The 17205-nt window shown below is 36.7% G+C and overlaps 1 protein-coding gene across 1 annotated transcript in view; it reads left to right on the top strand.

Annotated features, from left to right (window-relative positions):
* Positions 1 to 121: 121 nt before the first annotated feature.
* MCCC1 (methylcrotonoyl-CoA carboxylase 1 (alpha)) overlaps positions 122 to 17205 on the top strand; it is a gene marked incomplete at its 5' end in the record, with an annotated part of 19365 nt that continues 2281 nt past the window's right edge. The window contains 16 exons of the mRNA XM_008937233.1: positions 122 to 318; positions 2033 to 2172; positions 2589 to 2684; positions 2834 to 2955; positions 3959 to 4106; positions 4917 to 5038; positions 6189 to 6300; positions 6666 to 6747; positions 7553 to 7680; positions 9375 to 9558; positions 10068 to 10177; positions 11499 to 11715; positions 12802 to 12888; positions 13454 to 13503; positions 15207 to 15344; positions 16709 to 16816. Of these exons, the coding sequence (XP_008935481.1) occupies positions 122 to 318; positions 2033 to 2172; positions 2589 to 2684; positions 2834 to 2955; positions 3959 to 4106; positions 4917 to 5038; positions 6189 to 6300; positions 6666 to 6747; positions 7553 to 7680; positions 9375 to 9558; positions 10068 to 10177; positions 11499 to 11715; positions 12802 to 12888; positions 13454 to 13503; positions 15207 to 15344; positions 16709 to 16816 (2041 nt within the window). The remainder of the gene's footprint in view (positions 319 to 2032; positions 2173 to 2588; positions 2685 to 2833; positions 2956 to 3958; positions 4107 to 4916; positions 5039 to 6188; positions 6301 to 6665; positions 6748 to 7552; positions 7681 to 9374; positions 9559 to 10067; positions 10178 to 11498; positions 11716 to 12801; positions 12889 to 13453; positions 13504 to 15206; positions 15345 to 16708; positions 16817 to 17205) is intronic.

Below are 17205 nucleotides of genomic sequence, written 5' to 3'. Positions count from 1 at the left end.
CCGGCCCCGAGCTTCCGCCCTGGGGGGAGAGGAGGCGGGGGGATAGAGGTACCCCGAGCTCCCCTGCGGAGCGAAAGAGCAGAAAACATCCCGCCCAGCGTTTCGGGCATCGTTTTAGCAGTTGGTACAGGTTGCGTGAGACTGCCCTGGGTGCTCGGGGTTTGGGAGCCATCGGTGAGCACCCGCTGTGGGCACCGTTGCCTGCCCGAGACCCTGGGCAGGAGGACTCGGTGACCGTGGCAGCTGGTTATTGGAAACCGTGGCAGCTGGTTATTGGAAATTTAGGAGATGTGACCATTTCCCCTCTCGCCATTGAAAGTGAGCTTTTGGTTCGTCTGGTGTCAGGGGCATCTCGTGTGTTTTTGTCTGATGTTTAAAAATCATTTTACAATTTACTTTTGCAGTTTCTTCCAGTCGCTTAGCCTTTGCTCTCTCATTTCTTCAGTATTAGTCTTTTGAGGTTTAACTTTCCATTTCTGAAATGCTTCATGGCTCTTCTTTCTTGCTATCTTTCACATTACTTTTTCTTCCACCTTTTCACTACACAAACTCCTATTTCCTTCATAAGCTTTTTTGTTTTGTGGTTGCTCATATCTTCTTTCTTGAGTATTTTGACTTGCCTTATCTGTAATAATTGACAGACATTGGTTGTTCTGTCCACTAAAACAGTTTGGGATTTGTTTTGTTTGTCTTTTTAAAGTTGACTATTTCAATTTGAATGCTGCAAAAAAATCAAGAGGATCATTTCTTTTGTGCCTAAAAGAAAACACTTAAAGAGAGATCTGGTGAAACTTGTACAGCCTTCCTTTTAGTACTTCAGTATGTTCTGTGTAAATAGTTGTATGAAAAACTTAAGAGCTGTGTGGGTGCTGTCCTTCTCTTGCCTCATAACCAAAATAGTTCAGTTTTCACTTCATATACTTTTCTAACACTTCTGTGTATTTATAATTCTACAGACCATGGAACCAAGTACAAAGATTTGTGAAATGGGCCTCCACGAGAGGTATGACTTCTAACCTCTCTAGCTACTAACTTTAGTTGCTTGTATAATGTGGTAGGTGGTTTTAGTTTTAAACCATTAGTTGCTAAAAACCAGTAGTTTTTTAATGTAAATATTCAGTATTTGTAGTTTTAAAATACAGTAGCCTGTAGCTTACCAAACATAAATGATTAGTGTGTAAATAATATTTTGAATAATTTTTATGTAGATATACTCAACTTAATGAAAACCATTTATTTTTGTGATGTTTTCCTCTGAGTAATTTTCTGATTACAAATCTTGCAAAGCCTGTTAGAATTGGTTTTTAGGCATAATGATATTTAATTGATATACGAATGAAGTAAAATATTTAGCAAGGTGATTTAAACTGACTCTGTTGTTACATTGTCTAAGAAGTTTTATTTTAGAATTCAGAGATATATTTTTTGTTTTATTAGTTAGTTTTAAGCTGTTTAGTCCTGCCTGTGAGACCTACAGCTCTGCTGGCCTTACATTTCTATCATATTTTAACTGCTGTCACGAGGCTTTATAGAAGATTGTTATGTCACTGTTTAAAAAAAAAAGAAATAAAAACCAAACCAAAACAACTCAACAAAAAACTTCATACTTTGGTATTCCTTTGTGACTGTGAATCAGTGGGCATATTCAAAGAAATGTGAATCAATTCTACTTGGGAGGCAGGGAGACAGGTGTTAATTGTTTCCTGCTCGGTCCAGAAGGTACACAGTAAAAATACAAGCATTAGCTTTCATGTTTAAGTGTTGTTTTAGGGTTAGAATATTTTCTTGGATTCTAAAAAGAAAAAAAAAATTCTTAAATTAAACATACTTCTGCATAAAGAGAAAATTCCAAGACTAGCATGGAAATGCTTTTGGGTGAAGCATGTATTTTTTCATTATTGGAAGCAATGCATGAAGCGTATGAATTATGGAAAAAGAAACCTGAATTTTAAGATTGCTTCCATTTCCAGGAATATTTTTAAGAATTTATTTATTGTAGAAATTACTTAATGTACTTCATCTTCTTAAACAGGAGGTCACACCATAGGGAAGATTCTTGTTGCAAACCGAGGAGAAATTGCATGCAGAGTGATGCGAACAGCAAAGAAAATGGGTGTGAAGTCTGTAGCAGTTTATAGTGAAGCAGACAGAAATTCCATGCATGTAGCAATGGTGAAGTATATTCATTAAGTTTGCGGTTAATGTTCATTCACAACAGTATTTCTCATTAATAAGTTCAGTGTTGAAAGTAGATGTGTGTACTAATGCAGTTGATTTTAACTTCTGCAGAGTTACTTCCAAGGTTTTCTTCAGTCAGTGAGAAGTTTGCCTGGTCTTTGTCTTGGCATCTGGCAGCTTTTCAGAAATTGCCTTAGTTTGGTGCTGTAACTCCAGAGTAGCAACTGGGGGTTAGAGGATGGAGTAATTTTGGAAAGAAAGTCAGAATTTATTTCACCTCGTTGTATCTCTCCATGAGGAGAGGCAGCAATTTAAGCTGTTGCATGCCATGTCTGATAAACTAATATTATGAGCTCAGAAATTCAGTTATTTAATAAATAAAGTCTGTATTAGTGTTTTTCCTATAACAGGCAGATGAAGCATATTGCATTGGTCCAGCACCCTCACAGCAGAGTTACTTGGCCATGGAGAAAATAATGCAGGTAGCCAAGATCTCAGCAGCCCAAGTAAGTAGATCATGACCTTAAGTCCTCCATGCTCTTTGTTTTTACCTGTGGCATTTCCATGCTGTGTTTCCTTAGCACTCTGCTGAAGTTCTAGGGTTTTCTAAGTTAAATTGATACAAAAATAGGCTAGTAACATTATTCTATTTTAGGCTATTCATCCAGGTTATGGTTTCCTCTCAGAAAACACAGAGTTTGCAGAGTTGTGCAAGCAAGAGGGAATCATCTTCATAGGTCCGCCTTCATCTGCTATCAGAGATATGGGTATTAAGAGGTATCTATTTCTGTTTTGTTACTTGCTTATGCAGTTCACAGTTTGGTAAAGCTGATTTTGTTAGCAAATGACCAGTTGCTCCATAATGGTTTTATTCTGTCAGTTTTTGTTATCTTTTATTTTAATGGCTTTCTTCAAAGGTATAAGCTGTGGGTTTATAGATGTGGGATTCCTATAGACATAGAAAAAAAGAAGATGGTTCAGTTACTAGGATGTTGGTAATTACATACCTAACTGATTCTAGTTTTCCAGAATGGGGTATTGCAGTGCCCCTGTATAAATAGGTGAGGGTTCAGCTGTCAGATTGGATGCCTTGGATATTGGTGGAAAATAAACACCTTATCATCAGGGGTTAATGTGGCTCATGTAAAATGGGATGATAAGCTTTGTTCATCCCAGAGGATCTTACTCTTTGTTACTTAGATCAAAGGAATGTTTCCAGTGTATGAAGTCTGTATCAAGAATATGGAAATAAGGTTGTTACTAACACATGAACTGTATAATGTTAATCTCAGAGAATTAATTTTATATCACTTCTTCATGTGAGCGTAAGTTACTTCTGTAATTTAGCTAGTTTTGCATGCATATTTGAAGCTGTAGTTGTTGTGTTTGAGTGTTTTATGTGTGGTGTTGTGAATCCAGCCTGTGTCATGAAAGGAGTTTTGTCTTTTTACAACTTTAAATATGGTTTTGGCAGGCTGCAGTGTCATAATTTGAAAATGTTATGGTTTGGCCTCTATAATGTGGGTCAAAAGATAGGAAAGAACAGTAAGCTTGAAGGTGACTCCTGCTTTTATGGCTTGGAGAATAAAGCAACCCTGTTGGAAGCATTTGATTAAATGCAGTCCAGTCACCTGTAACTTACTTCTGTAAGTAGTCCTGTTGAGGTCAAGTGGAACTACTTTTGTGAGGAGAATTAACATTGGGAACATATGCAAGTTTGGAGCTTAAAGAAAGAAAAAAATACTATTATCATTCTAAACATAAAACTATTCTGTCAAAGCACTTCCAAAGCTATAATGTCTGCTGCTGGCGTTCCTGTTGTTGAAGGTTATCATGGAGAAGATCAATCAGATGAGTGTCTAAAGGAACATGCCAAGAGAATAGGATATCCAGTAATGATTAAAGCTGTTCGAGGAGGTGGAGGAAAGGTAAAGAAACTAATCTGTTCATCACATGGTGTAAAGTTGTTATGTCTTGTTGTCTGTAACAAATATTCTAAAAGAAATCTGAAAACAAGCTGGAAAACTACTTTTTGTTAGAATTTATTATTCATGCCTGATCTAGCACTATGAAGTCTCATTTCCTTTAGTTGTACAGGCAGGCACAAGAGAAGTAGCTGGTCTATATTGGAAGAGTATTATTTATTTCAGTGGATCTCCACTAATTCACATAAGCAGAAAAGTTGTTCTGTAGATTTGTTGGTGCAAAATGAGATGAGTTTAAACAGTTACTTTGTGATAGCTGCTGTAACTCTTAGCTAACAGTTTTAAATGTTGTGTAAGAAGTGATTAGAAATACCATTTAAGTATTTGGTGACTAAAAACATTTTAATGTGTGGTGAATTCCCTGTCTAAATCTACATTTTACTCTGAAATAAATTTCTACAGAAATGACATGACAGCGAATTCTAATGATTTCCAAATTAGCTATATTTATTTTGTAGTCAAATCAGTTTTTCTCTGACAGCTTTGAAAATTTCTGTGATATTTAAGAAAAAAATTGAATTTTATACTTGTCCATATTAATGGAACGATAATACCTATTTTTTATGCTTCTTATTGCATTTTCATGCAACTTAGTAGCATTATTTTACTGGAAGTTGATACACAATTTTGCTAATGTTTAAGAAAGAAGAGTGTTATCATTAAGCTAATTTCTTGCTGCTTGTGTGTAACAAGGATTTTTGTTGTGTACTATGTTTTTAGACATTTAGATATGCTTTTTCTTCTGTATTTTAGGGCATGAGAATTGCTCACTCAGAAAAGGAGTTTCTGGACCAACTAGAATCAGCTAGGAGAGAAGCGAAGAAGTCTTTCAATGATGATGCAATGCTGATTGAGAAGTTTGTAGATAATCCAAGGTGAGAAGAAGATGCGTTAACATAAACACTACAGTATTTATTCTACTGTTAAATAAAACATGACTATTTTAGTAGTGGGAAGAAAACTGGTCTTGTATGTTTTATTTGCACTATGGCAAGTCTTAATTTAGTCAAAATTGTTCATAAGGTATTGAATTTTCTTGTAGTGACTTCGTTTTGAATGATAAGAATTAAAATACTGATGTTGGGGAGGCACAGCAGTGACATTAATGACAGTGATATTCCTCCTTGAGTGAGTTTTCTAAACTTAGTTTGCATCTAAAAAAAAAAATCATTTTCTTAAGCTACAGACCTGAGTCAGACTGTCAAGGTATTTCTGCTGCCCTCAGGTGTCCTAAAGTAGTTATTTAATCTTTTTCTATTTTGATATTTAAAACAGAAATTATAGTCTTCAGCTCATGCCTGACTTGCAAAACTCAGCTGATTTTTTTTTTTAATAAAGAAATTCTTCCAGAGGTCTATTTGATACTCTTGTACTTCACATCTGTTTTTCTTGAGGCACCACTATAAAGAAAGCATTTATCCTAAAGAAACTGAGGGCCTGCTTATGCTGTCAGATGGGCATGAGGAAAATCTCGTTAAATTCCTGGGGAATTTATTTTGCTAGCAACAGAGCATTATCAGAATAGTGTCATGTTTTTGTTAGTTTTGTACCTAGAACAAAGTTCTACCATCTAATAGTTGTCCTCTGAAATGGTGTGTGAAGTAAACAGTGTTTTTCCTGAGCCAGGGCTGCTGCCTCTTGTGAATTGATAGTAAGTTAGGAGGGAAATCAGCATTATCAAACAGTAGCAAAGCAGCTTTACTTTTAGTATAATAACTAATAGAGGTGGCAGCTTTTAGATGTGTCTTTCTTATCCTACAACCTATGAGGTTTCACTGCAGTAGCTGGCATTTAGAATCCTGTTTCATTTGGGAAGCTGAGAAAGTCTTAGAAAGAGTTGAAATCCTGCATAACAGCAGCCTCATTTCTGTGTTTTTGGCTATTTGAGGGCAAACGCTTAAACCTATAAGAAGTCATACTGAAGTTTAAAGGACTGTGCACAAGTTCCAAGTCTTTTTGGGTGAAGCCTGTCACAGGATTGTCGTTTTACTGAAACACGTTGAAACATGTATTATTATGGAACAGGCACGTGGAAGTCCAAGTGTTTGGTGACCAGCATGGCAACGCAGTGTATTTATTTGAAAGAGACTGCAGTGTGCAAAGGAGACATCAGAAGATCATTGAAGAGGCACCAGGGGTAAGAAGAAAGTTCTTAACATATTTTTTTTGGTGAACCGACATTTTTATAGTAATTTCTAACCATCATTGAATTTATTTAGCTGGTAATAATTTATCTGTAATTCTCAGTACCTGTTTAAATTTTGCTGAAGTTAAATTTGCTTAATTTTAATTGCAGAAAATGTTCTAGCAGAAAGTGTTCTAACTGAAAAAATTACTTTCTTCAGGAAAATGATTCTCAGGGAAAAATCATGTAGATTTCAAGCATAGCATTGATAAGGATTTCACTAGGGTTGCTAACTACCACCAAGTATTTGTGCATAGTAGGATTAATATCACTGAAAATCACAATTAATTTATAATCTTTTGTATTATTCTTAACAGCCAGGAATTAATCCTGAAGTTCGAAAGAGACTTGGAGAAGCTGCTGTCAAAGCAGCTAAAGCAGTGAGTTACGTGGGAGCGGGTAAGCCTGTGGAGGTACAGCTGCTACAGAAGTATGCCTTTGACTTAATAAGACTTGCATGTCTCAAGGCAAATAGCATATGATTTTTATAAGAGTATGACACATATCCCCCAACTTTTTTTGAGGTTTAAGCAAGTAATCACATAATTAAATCTGATGTAGCTAAAATTTAAATTAGCGTACCTGGTCTGAGCTCAAGGCCAGTGGCAGCTGAAGAATAGAAAGAAAAAATTTCAGAGCAGGTAATTCAGGCAACTAGATTGTTGTTGGAAAGTGAGCATTGTGAATGTTAGTAAGTTTGAGAGGAGCAAGGGAAAATATCTCTTTCAGCATACAAAGAATAATACTTCATACTCAGAAAGTGAAGCCTCTGAATGAAAAACACAGCTCACTGTCTGTCAAGTCCACACTATTTTCTACATGAAAAATAACCTGGTAAAATGATTTCTGACCTCCTTGTCTCAGTGTTTTCTTTGGATACTTACTTTTTTAAAAATTATTACGCACCCACTATGTATAGGCAACACTTAAGTGTTGATGTGCTTTTTACAACTTGTAATAAAATACAGCTCTTACTGCAGAGGACAGTGGCTACTAAACAGCACAGGATATTGCAAAGAAACAGCCCTTCCGTTTTCAGACCTCAGTTGTGTGACCCTTTTAAGATAATTTTTGTAGAATTTAATGCAATTCAGTATATCTGATTTATAAATAATAGTCTTGGCCTGGCATAAATTAGTTGTCTTAGGTGTCCGTTCTGAAAAAGTCTTGTTTTGGTAAAGTGCCCTTTTATTAAATACTTCAGGAACAGTGGAATTTATTATGGACTCCCAACATAATTTTTACTTCATGGAGATGAATACCAGACTGCAAGTAGAGCACCCAGTTACAGAGATGATCACTGGGACGGACTTGGTGGAGTGGCAGCTTAGGGTAAGTGTTAATTGGTTTTACATGTAGAGTTCCTCCTGTCTGGTGAATAGTGCTCTTTGATACTGCCTATGAGAGACCAGATAGATTCTCAGATCCTCATCTTGTGTTCAGCTAACAGGGTAGAGTTTCCTTTGCTCTCTGAAGGAACATCTTGTATTACTGTATTTGACTGTAGATCATTGTGTAGATGCTCTGAATTCCAACAAAAATTGTCCTCCAGTTGTGTGGAGAAAAAAATTTTTTTTTAAAGTACATTTAGAGAGGTTATAGAGAATGTGGAAAGTGGAAGGAGTAGGATCCTGATTTTTCCTTTACTGTGCTGAAAATTGTTTAAAACTTAGTTCTTGCCCAAAAATCATTCTTTGGTCAGGCTGTAGGAGAAAAACTCTTCACAAAAACATGTCTGGTGTTATACCAGTATAGTCACATTCTAAAATGTATAGTTGTGTGGACTGGAAACAGGCTATTTCCTCATAGACCGAATTTGCAGAGAGATTACTCACACGTTCAAATGATAATAGGAAGTTTTGGACCTTAGGGAACTGGAAATGAAAAACAATTCTGGTTTGGTAAATGTAACAGTGAGGACAGCAGCACACAGTGAGCTGAAGCAGATAAGGTGGGGGAGTGTTTACTGTAACCAGAAAGAAAATTAAAATGGAAAATGCTGATGCAAAAGGGAGGAACCTTTGGCTTCCTAATCTTGGAATGGAAATAAGAGCATTGAGTACTGAGTTGGAGCAGGGATCAAACGGTACTGGGAGAAAGAAAAATAGATAAGGTGAAAGGTCCAGTGGTCTTGGCATGTGACTTAATAAAATATATCAGTTTTTGGGGAAGTTATTTTTGTGAATCTTTATAGTACTACTCTTTCTTTGAAGACTAAGTTACATTCTGCTGTCTCTGCTGAAATCCAGAGTTTGATAGCAGAAGGCAGGGTATGGAAAACCCCTGACACTTCAAAAGAAGATGAAAGGTTGTTACAAATTCTTTTAACAGAAGCTTTTATTTATGGAAATGGTGTAGTTTTGTGGTACAGAGTCTCCTCGGTGCTTAACTCCAGCTGCTTCTTACTATTTTGTCCCTGGAAGCCCCGGTTTTCTGGTCTCTAACTGATGATCCTGTATTTGTAAAGTGAATTTCTTCCCCATTAAAGGTTCTTAAATTGTTTGAAATCCCCTTAGAGAAACATTCTCTTAAGTGTACAGGTCCCACAGTACACAGAAGAATCAACAGTGTATGCCAGTAGTGCTGGCTGCCAGTGATCCATTTTCTCATCTGCTTTTGGAGCAAATTTTCTCAAATAAAATCTTGTCTTAGTTGACCAGGCTTGAACTTAAATGCTTGATTATTTTTTAACATAACCAGTAGAAGAAAAAGTAAGCTGTTTTTCCATTATGTTTTAGCTGTGTGATATATTAGGAGATCAATTTACACAATCAATTTGTGTGATATATTAGGAGATCAATTTACACAATAATAAGTCAAAATCCTTTGACTGGTGACTCTCAGAGAAGAGGAAAGGAGTAACCTCAGAACTAGCCTTTTATGACCTACCACTTTTTTCTCTTTTTGCCTTTTTTAATGTGCTTTCTAGTTGTTCACGTTTGCAAGAAAGATATTTGATATATCATACATTGGCACATTAGAATATTGATCCTGTATTAAAGAAAAAAAAAAATTACTGCTTCCAGGTTGCAGCAGGAGAGAAGATTCCCCTAATGCAAGAAGAGATTCTGCTCCAGGGCCATGCATTTGAAGCTAGAATATATGCTGAAGACCCTAATAATAACTTTATGCCAGGGGCTGGGCCGTTGTTGCATTTATCCACCCCACCACCTGATAGGTTCACCAGGATAGAAACTGGAGTCAGACAAGGTAAAATTGAAGGCAGTAGTATCATCAGAAATACTTAATGTCAGAAGCTTTTCTTTGTAAGCATTTCTCTCTTTGACATAAATAAATTTGTTTGATAGGGTGTTGTTATAAAAACAAATCTCACAGAATTATTCTTCCTGGTGGTTGCCCAAGTACTTCTGGTCAAGCACTGAATATTGTATTTACCTCTTTATTTCCCTGTATCCAAGTTATTGTCCATTGGATCACGCTGATTATATTCCCCATCACAATTTATCTATCGTGCATTCTGATCGCAGGAAAAAAAAATGAATTTGAGTAATGTTACCTCTACAAAAGTTCCCTCCACAGAAGTTGTGCTTGGCAATGAAATGCCAGGTCATGTCATGAGAGTAATGTTCTTTAAGGAGATGTAGCTGATGGCCACACTTCTCTGTCAGAGTTTAATGCTGTATAGTAAGCAGTACTGTGCATTACTAACTTTCATAGTTGTTTTAGTGTTACAACATTTTTTTAAAAATCTGTTTTAGGTGATGAGGTTTCTGTTCATTATGATCCAATGATTGCCAAGCTGGTTGTTTGGGCTGAGGATCGTCCAGCAGCGCTGAGAAAGCTGCGATACAGTTTGCACCAATATAATGTAAGTAGAAGGAACTCACTATGATTTCAGATCTTGGGCCTATGTTGTGAACATCCTGAGCTAACAAAATATGGATAAAACGCTACAGTAAAACAAAAGTGGTTTCCAAGAAGGAGCCTGCATTGCCACTGCCCTTTCAGATTCATTTTTTGTTTGCAGGAGCTGTATTTTTTCCTAATTTGCAAACTGCTTTTGTTGGTGGAGTGAGTAGAGTGTGAAGTCCAGTTTTACACACAGATTCTTAAGTTGTAATGTGTTTAGTTGGATGATGTGGCTGGGACTTTGTGGAAGAGTAAGGCTAAAGAACATTTGCAGTTGTAGTGTGAGTTTCTCAAAATTAAAGGAATTTGTAGGTGGAATTTGTGTCAGACTCTTCACTTGTAATTTCTATTTTATAATAACAATTAAATTTTTGACAACACATAGTAAAGAAATAGGGAGATTCTTGAAGGCTGTCATTTCTTCTTAGGAAGTGGTCTGTTTTTCGCTCTATAAAAACTACAGGTATTTTACCTCTTTTCAGAGGTGGAATTCAAAAGGTTTAATGTGAGGTGAGGCTGAGTAAGAAATAATTCTGCGCAGAATTAATTTACACTTTTAAATCAATAATATAAGCATGATTGAGGTACTGAAAATGTTTGGCCCACTGCTGTTTTAGCTAAGAATGAAGATTGCTGCCATTGAAAGACAAAAAATAATTCCCTTGGGTTTTTTTTCAGATTTTTTGGTTTTTTTTTTTGTTCTGTCAATGAATGTTGATAATGCAGTATAGTTACCAGTTTCATGGGTTTCTCTAAAATAATTATTTTTATTTTCACGTTGTTTGCTTGGGTATTTTGTGGTACAGAGAATGGATAGTATCTAGTACATTTATAAGGGATTTGTTTTCTATTTGTTTCTATTTGTTTCTATTAAAATACCAAATATGGACTATCTGAAACTATTGTAACTCATTTTCAATAGGAGGTGCTTTTTGTATCAAGAATATCCTTTTAAATACTCAGGGCATGATTTTCCAGAACAGTAGGCTTTTCATCTCCCATTACTGTTGCTGGGAAACTTCCTTTGACTTCACAATAGACAAAAGTAGCTATTTTGAAAACGGTGCTCTTGAGAAGCCTACTCTTTTTTCTTATTGATGGCAATGGTTTAATAGGTAACAGACCAGTTGAATTGATTACATTTTATTGATAAACTTTGTGTTTTGATGGTGCTGTCTGAACAAAGATTCATCTGTCATCTGTGTATAAGTTGAGCAGAAAGCTGTGTGTTAGTTCACAACTTTATTTAGATCTGGCAATATGCTTCTTTTTCTTTGTAGATTGTAGGATTAAGCACTAATATTGATTTCTTACTGAGCCTGTCAGGACACCCACAGTTTGAGGCTGGAAACGTGCACACTAATTTCATTCCTCAACACCATGATGAACTATTTCCAACCAAAAAGGCAACCCCACACGAAGTTCTGTGTCAGGCAGCTCTAGGACTCATACTGAAAGAGAAAATGCTAACAGATGCTTTTAGAGATAAGTCAGATGGTAAGGATCATTCCTTTTTTTGTTTTGTTTTATTTTACTTGTGGCTGGATGAGACAGTGCTGTGAGATCATGTGCAATTATTTAATTTGCATGCTTTTTGCCTTACTTTCTACCTGCTCAGGGTTCTGCATTCTGGCATCTGTCAGATATTTACACACAGAGCAGACTTCAGCTTTTGTTAAGGGACAGATAATATGTCACCACTGTAATGTACAGACTACTTCCCACAGCACTTCAGATAGGCCCTATCTGGAAGACTTTGGGATTCATAGTCAGTATCACTGTGTTCTCTTTACAAGCATAAACAGTGGGTATCTGTCACAATTATTCCTACTGTTGGCCCAAGGTCTTCAGAGATGGAATGGACTCTGCTGGGACTAGAGGAGCAGTAGGGTTTAATGGAATGAACAGGACTCCAGGAGCTCAACATTCTTGTTCTGACACTCTTAATGGCTGTACCAGCAGGGCATGTATTTGCTGTTAACAAAACACATAAATCTAATACATGCTGCCAGCAGCCTGGTTAATTTTCTTTCCTCCTCCACTTTAACTATCCTGGAAGCATGGGAAAGTGGGATTGGAAAGATTCCTATACCCTATTCCCTTACTTTAAGAGATGATTAACTAATTGGGCAATATCTGATAGCTGTATACCCAATCCATTCTCAAAACCACCAAGTAATAGCAACCCCCTCAATCTCACCAGGCAATTTGCTGCCATGTTTGACTCCTCTTACAGTTGGAACCTTCACCTAAAGGTTAATCTGAATCTGCTACGTTGCAGTTGAATTCCCATGCTTGCTTGTGCTGTTCAAGGGATATGGTCATGGAGAAAAGTCAATGTCATCCTCCTTTGTAAGTGCTGTTGTTAGTGTCATGTTTTCTGTAGGTTACACAGTATCAGTTTATTTGGTGGTGAAGCTTGAGTAGGGGATTGTCACCGCCTGTTAGAGTAGTTCCCCAGCCTTTTATGTCCTGTGTAAATGTCTGATGGTAGTAATAGCAGGACAGTGACATTATGGTGTAAGTTTTAAGTGTTTTGCCAAAGTAGAATGAAAGTAACGTATCTGTGTATTTGTGTTTTAGATAAATTCTCACCATTTGCATCCAGCACTGGTAGAAGACTAAATCTATGTTACACTAGAAACCTGTCTCTGCTGGATGGAGAAAACAGTAAGTTAATAAAAAAAGTGTGTGGAGGGAGAGGAGTTACTTGGTGGCTAATGTTATTTCAGCTGGTGCTTGGTGTTCCTCCAGTCTAAGGAAGCAGTATGAGTTGTATGCAGTTTAAGCAGGGAATGCACAGAATTGCATGATTAATTGATACTGCTAAATCTTGAAGAGATATAAAGCAAATTTAAATGACACTACTAATGTTCATCATTTAAATGAAAAAGCTTGAGATTTTTAGAAGTGCTGAGTGCCATTGATTTTTATTTTCAATTTCATCGTGGCGTGGAAGTATTCAGCACTTTTTCCTATCAAAAAAACTCTTCTCTGTGCAGGTAATCTAGCAGAGATTTCAGAGCATAACTTCATGTCTTCATCCTTGAAAAGTGAACTGTCTAGAATTCAGTATGAAATCTGCAGCATGCACTAAGCTAATCTGAAAATACTCATTCTCTTCTTAGCATTTGTAGGTCTCTTTTTTTAATCAAATAATATAGACTAAATATTGTTTGTTATTATTCTCAATCTTACTGTTAAATCTACTGACATACTTTGTTTTATTGAACAGTTGTGGATGTAGCTGTAAGCTACAATCAAGGAGGGTCCTACAACATGCAGGTACAAGTCCATTTTTTTTCAAATACTTCATTAGATAAAAGAGGGATCAGTTTCCTGTAGATGTCCCTTGGTAATAACTGTTATTAAAGTTGCTTGGTAACTACCAGTACAGGATTTCATTTAGGATTTCAACTGCTTGCAGCCGTTGTTGTGGACTATTATTCTGGCCTGAAATTATCTTTTCTAGATCATGGATTGATGTGGAAGACCTACTAAAATGCTTCTAAAATTAAGGTTAAGAAAAGCATTTGGTTTTTTTTCCAGTATGTAAAAATCTTACTCTGTTTTTCTGTTACTTAAATTTGTCCTTCTAAAACATTGCAAGTTAGATTTACATTGGCATTTTAAAAGACATTTCCACAGGACTCCTGCTTTATTCTGTGCATGAGATGAGTCTCCTGTGGGATAAATAAAAGCTTTCTATAGCATTATCTGGAAGATAACACTGTTCTTCTGAAGATGGAAATTGGAAAGTGATTGCCAAATGAGATGAGGAACGATGAGACTAGTAAATCTTTTGTTTGATGATGCACAGAGACTTGGCTTCTTTCTCTTTCTAACCTATAGAGATTCTGCAGGATACAACTCAAGATGCTTTAAACAGATTATTTGTGTGTGTGTGTGTACACACATCTGTGATAGGTTAATTGTGTGGCTTATGGGGGTTGTGTTTTGCTGTGGGTTGTGTTTTGCCATGTGTTGAATATCTTTGCATCACCTGGAGTCAAATGGGCTTTATCTCAGATTTGGCACCCAAAATTACTTTGTGCTTGAGAATGAAGTCTCTCTGTAATTTGGCTCCTTGTTTCCAATGTTCAGAAAAGGAGAATTAGGACAATAAGTCAGTATTTATGAACTGCTTAGTCTGTGTGGAGATGTATCCTTTCAATGTATGTTACAAGTGTTCATTCAGAGGAAAAATAGTATGTGACTGTATAAATGAAGACTGAATTTTATCTCCATTCCTAACATCTTGAAAGACTAGCAAGTCTCTGCTGCTTCCTTCACTGATGCTGGACTTACAACTAAAAAGATCAGTTAAATATAATGCACTTATGTTCATATTCTTACTGTGTTTATATTCTGGAGTTGTGTCAGAGGTGCAATTTCCATTGATGTAGATGAAAGGCTTACCTACAAATAAATGACCTTTCAGTTTGGTCTCTTGCAGTTTTTATGTCTAATTGACACTGTCTCCATTACTGCTCTCCTCTGTGCCTCCGTAGGTTGAATATATTGTAATTTTTGTATTCTAAGCTTCCAAGAGTGACAAAGTTACTTGTCTTTTGCGAAGCATTGTGGAAATTTGTGAGGTGAGGTGAATAGTCTGGATTTTTCAGTTTGAAGAAAAGTCAAGATGCTAGGACAAATTAAGATCTTGGATTCTAGTAGCATCACTAAACAGAATATTCTGGGTTTTTCTTTTTCCTGAGAAATAACATACCTTTGTATTTTACTGAGTGCTGTTGCATAGTTTGTGATAAAAGAGTGTGTGCTAGCTAACCTTCTCAGCTGGTTGCATTGGATACAGAATACATTCTGTTAATTGAAAAATACAGGGTACGTACGATTTTTTTTAAAAATTCCAGAATTACCTGTGAAGAATCACAGGTTATGAGTGTATGTTACAAATGCTAATTTCGGGGTTGTCATTAGAGCATGAAGGGTTAGGCTTTGTTCTCATAAAAGCATTTAACTTCCAGATTCAAGATAAAACATTTGTGATTTCTGGAGAGATTGTCAATGAAGGTGAATCAGTTTACTTGAGGTCTTCAGTGAATGGAACAGTGTGTAAGTCCAAACTGGTCATCCTGGACAACACCATTTATCTCTTCTTTCCGGTAAAGTTCCTTTCTTTATTATCACAAGTTTAAAATTTCAGAGTTTTATCCATGTAAATGAACAATATAAACTGCAAGAGGAAGTGAAAGAGAATAATAACTTCATGTTCTTACATTGGCCCATAACATTTTGACACTTGTTGGATTTATAGCTAGAATTAGAAGGTAGCAGCTTGTGGCCACTGAGTGAAAAAAATAAATGCCTTTTAGAAAGATACAGTGCAATTAAGTGAATCAAGAATTGCAAATGGTGGTTTGGGAGGGGGAACGAAAAGTATTAAATTGATCAGGTATCTGAGTTTGTCATAGAACAGCAGCAATTACTTCAAACTGACAATTATTTGAAAGTGCTTGTAATTGATTATTTTAGTGTATTTAGTTTTTAGTATTAAATAGGAAAGAAATCTGTACTAGTCTGACAAAGGTTAACTTCAGCTAATATTAAAAAATTGTAGTGAGGAGTTACCATGGCATTATCTGCAGTGCATGAATAATGGCATTTGAAAGACGAGGTACCCTAATTTGCATGATTAGGCTGGTAATTTTTTATCTGCAGTTAAAAAGATTACAGGACCTGGAAGTAACTCAATAAAAATGTCATCTAAATGAGTAAATTATTAAAGTAAATTATTATGTCTTAGTTTCAATAATTAACCTCTAGCCTGAGCCCCTTAAGACTTTCAGCAGAATGCAGTGAAAACCTTTCTGCTCCTGTGATGAGTACAAGATAACTCATGCTGGAATGGCAGAGTACAGTTTTATTGTGCTGCCAGGGTGGAGTCTCAGGTAGGGGATCTAGAAGAAATCACAGAGAGTTTTAGGACGTTGGGGAGAATGAGTCTTTGGTAAACTCTAGGTAGCAAGTCTGAGAGGAATTGGATTTTGAATGACAGTGAGGATTTTTTGCTCAGCTCAGCGCTGAATCTGCTTTGTGGTGGGTTGTGACACACTCATGGACACTGCTTGGCAGTGAAGACGCCAGCGTCTCTCTTGGTATAGCAGCCTGCCTATCTCTCATGCAGACAGTCTTCACACATTTTCTAAAACCTTCTGTGCTGTTGCTGGGTGAATAAGGTAGGTGTGGGTTTGGGACAGTGGTCCATGCTGAGTCCCTTTTTCACAGGGGTAGGTCCTTCCTTGCTGGCCCTTAGTGGCAGCAAGCGTGGCCTTTAAGGACTTGGACATTGGCAAAATAGTAAAGATGCCAACAGTCCTTCTGCTGCCCTGACCCCGGTACTCCGCCTCTCGTAACGGCTGACTGACCTGACTGAATGTGGATCTGTTCCTTCCCTCTGTGTCAGGACGTCTACCAGTGGTATTATTTTATGTTGTTAACTCATATGTCATTGCTTTTATTTCTGTAGGAAGGTAGTGCTCAGATTGGCCTTCCTGTACCCAAGTACCTCTCTGCAGTGAGTTCAGTGGGAGTGCAAAGTGGTGCTGTAGCACCCATGACAGGCACGGTTGAAAAGGTAATTATAATAATGTGGTAGGGAAGGAATTCTCCAGTATATATATATTCTCAAGTTCACTCTTCCAGAAGTGGTGCTTGCTTCTGTATTGCCAGGATGGAATCAGGGCCAGAAATATAAGAGCTGTGACTTCTCCCAACATGAAAAAGCCCTGTTTACTCTTGAGTTTTCAGCAGCCAGTTAAGAGTTTTTCAGGCTTCTAGTCTGCTTTTTTCTAGAGCTCTGGAAGACCAAAATATTTAACTGATCGTACTGTTTGAATAATTTTTTCTTCATCTTAATTACTTTCAAAGTCGAAATTCCCTGAAGTGTTAACAGGCTGTTTGATCCATTGCATCTACACAAAAGAGTGAGATGCTACATGCATTTGCAAAAAAAGAAATGTGCAG

This window comes from Merops nubicus, unplaced genomic scaffold, assembly GCF_000691845.1.
Source record: "Merops nubicus isolate BGI_N331 unplaced genomic scaffold, ASM69184v1 scaffold41083, whole genome shotgun sequence".
Taxonomy (NCBI): domain Eukaryota; kingdom Metazoa; phylum Chordata; class Aves; order Coraciiformes; family Meropidae; genus Merops; species Merops nubicus.
This window is presented reverse-complemented; position numbering and strand designations above follow the sequence as displayed.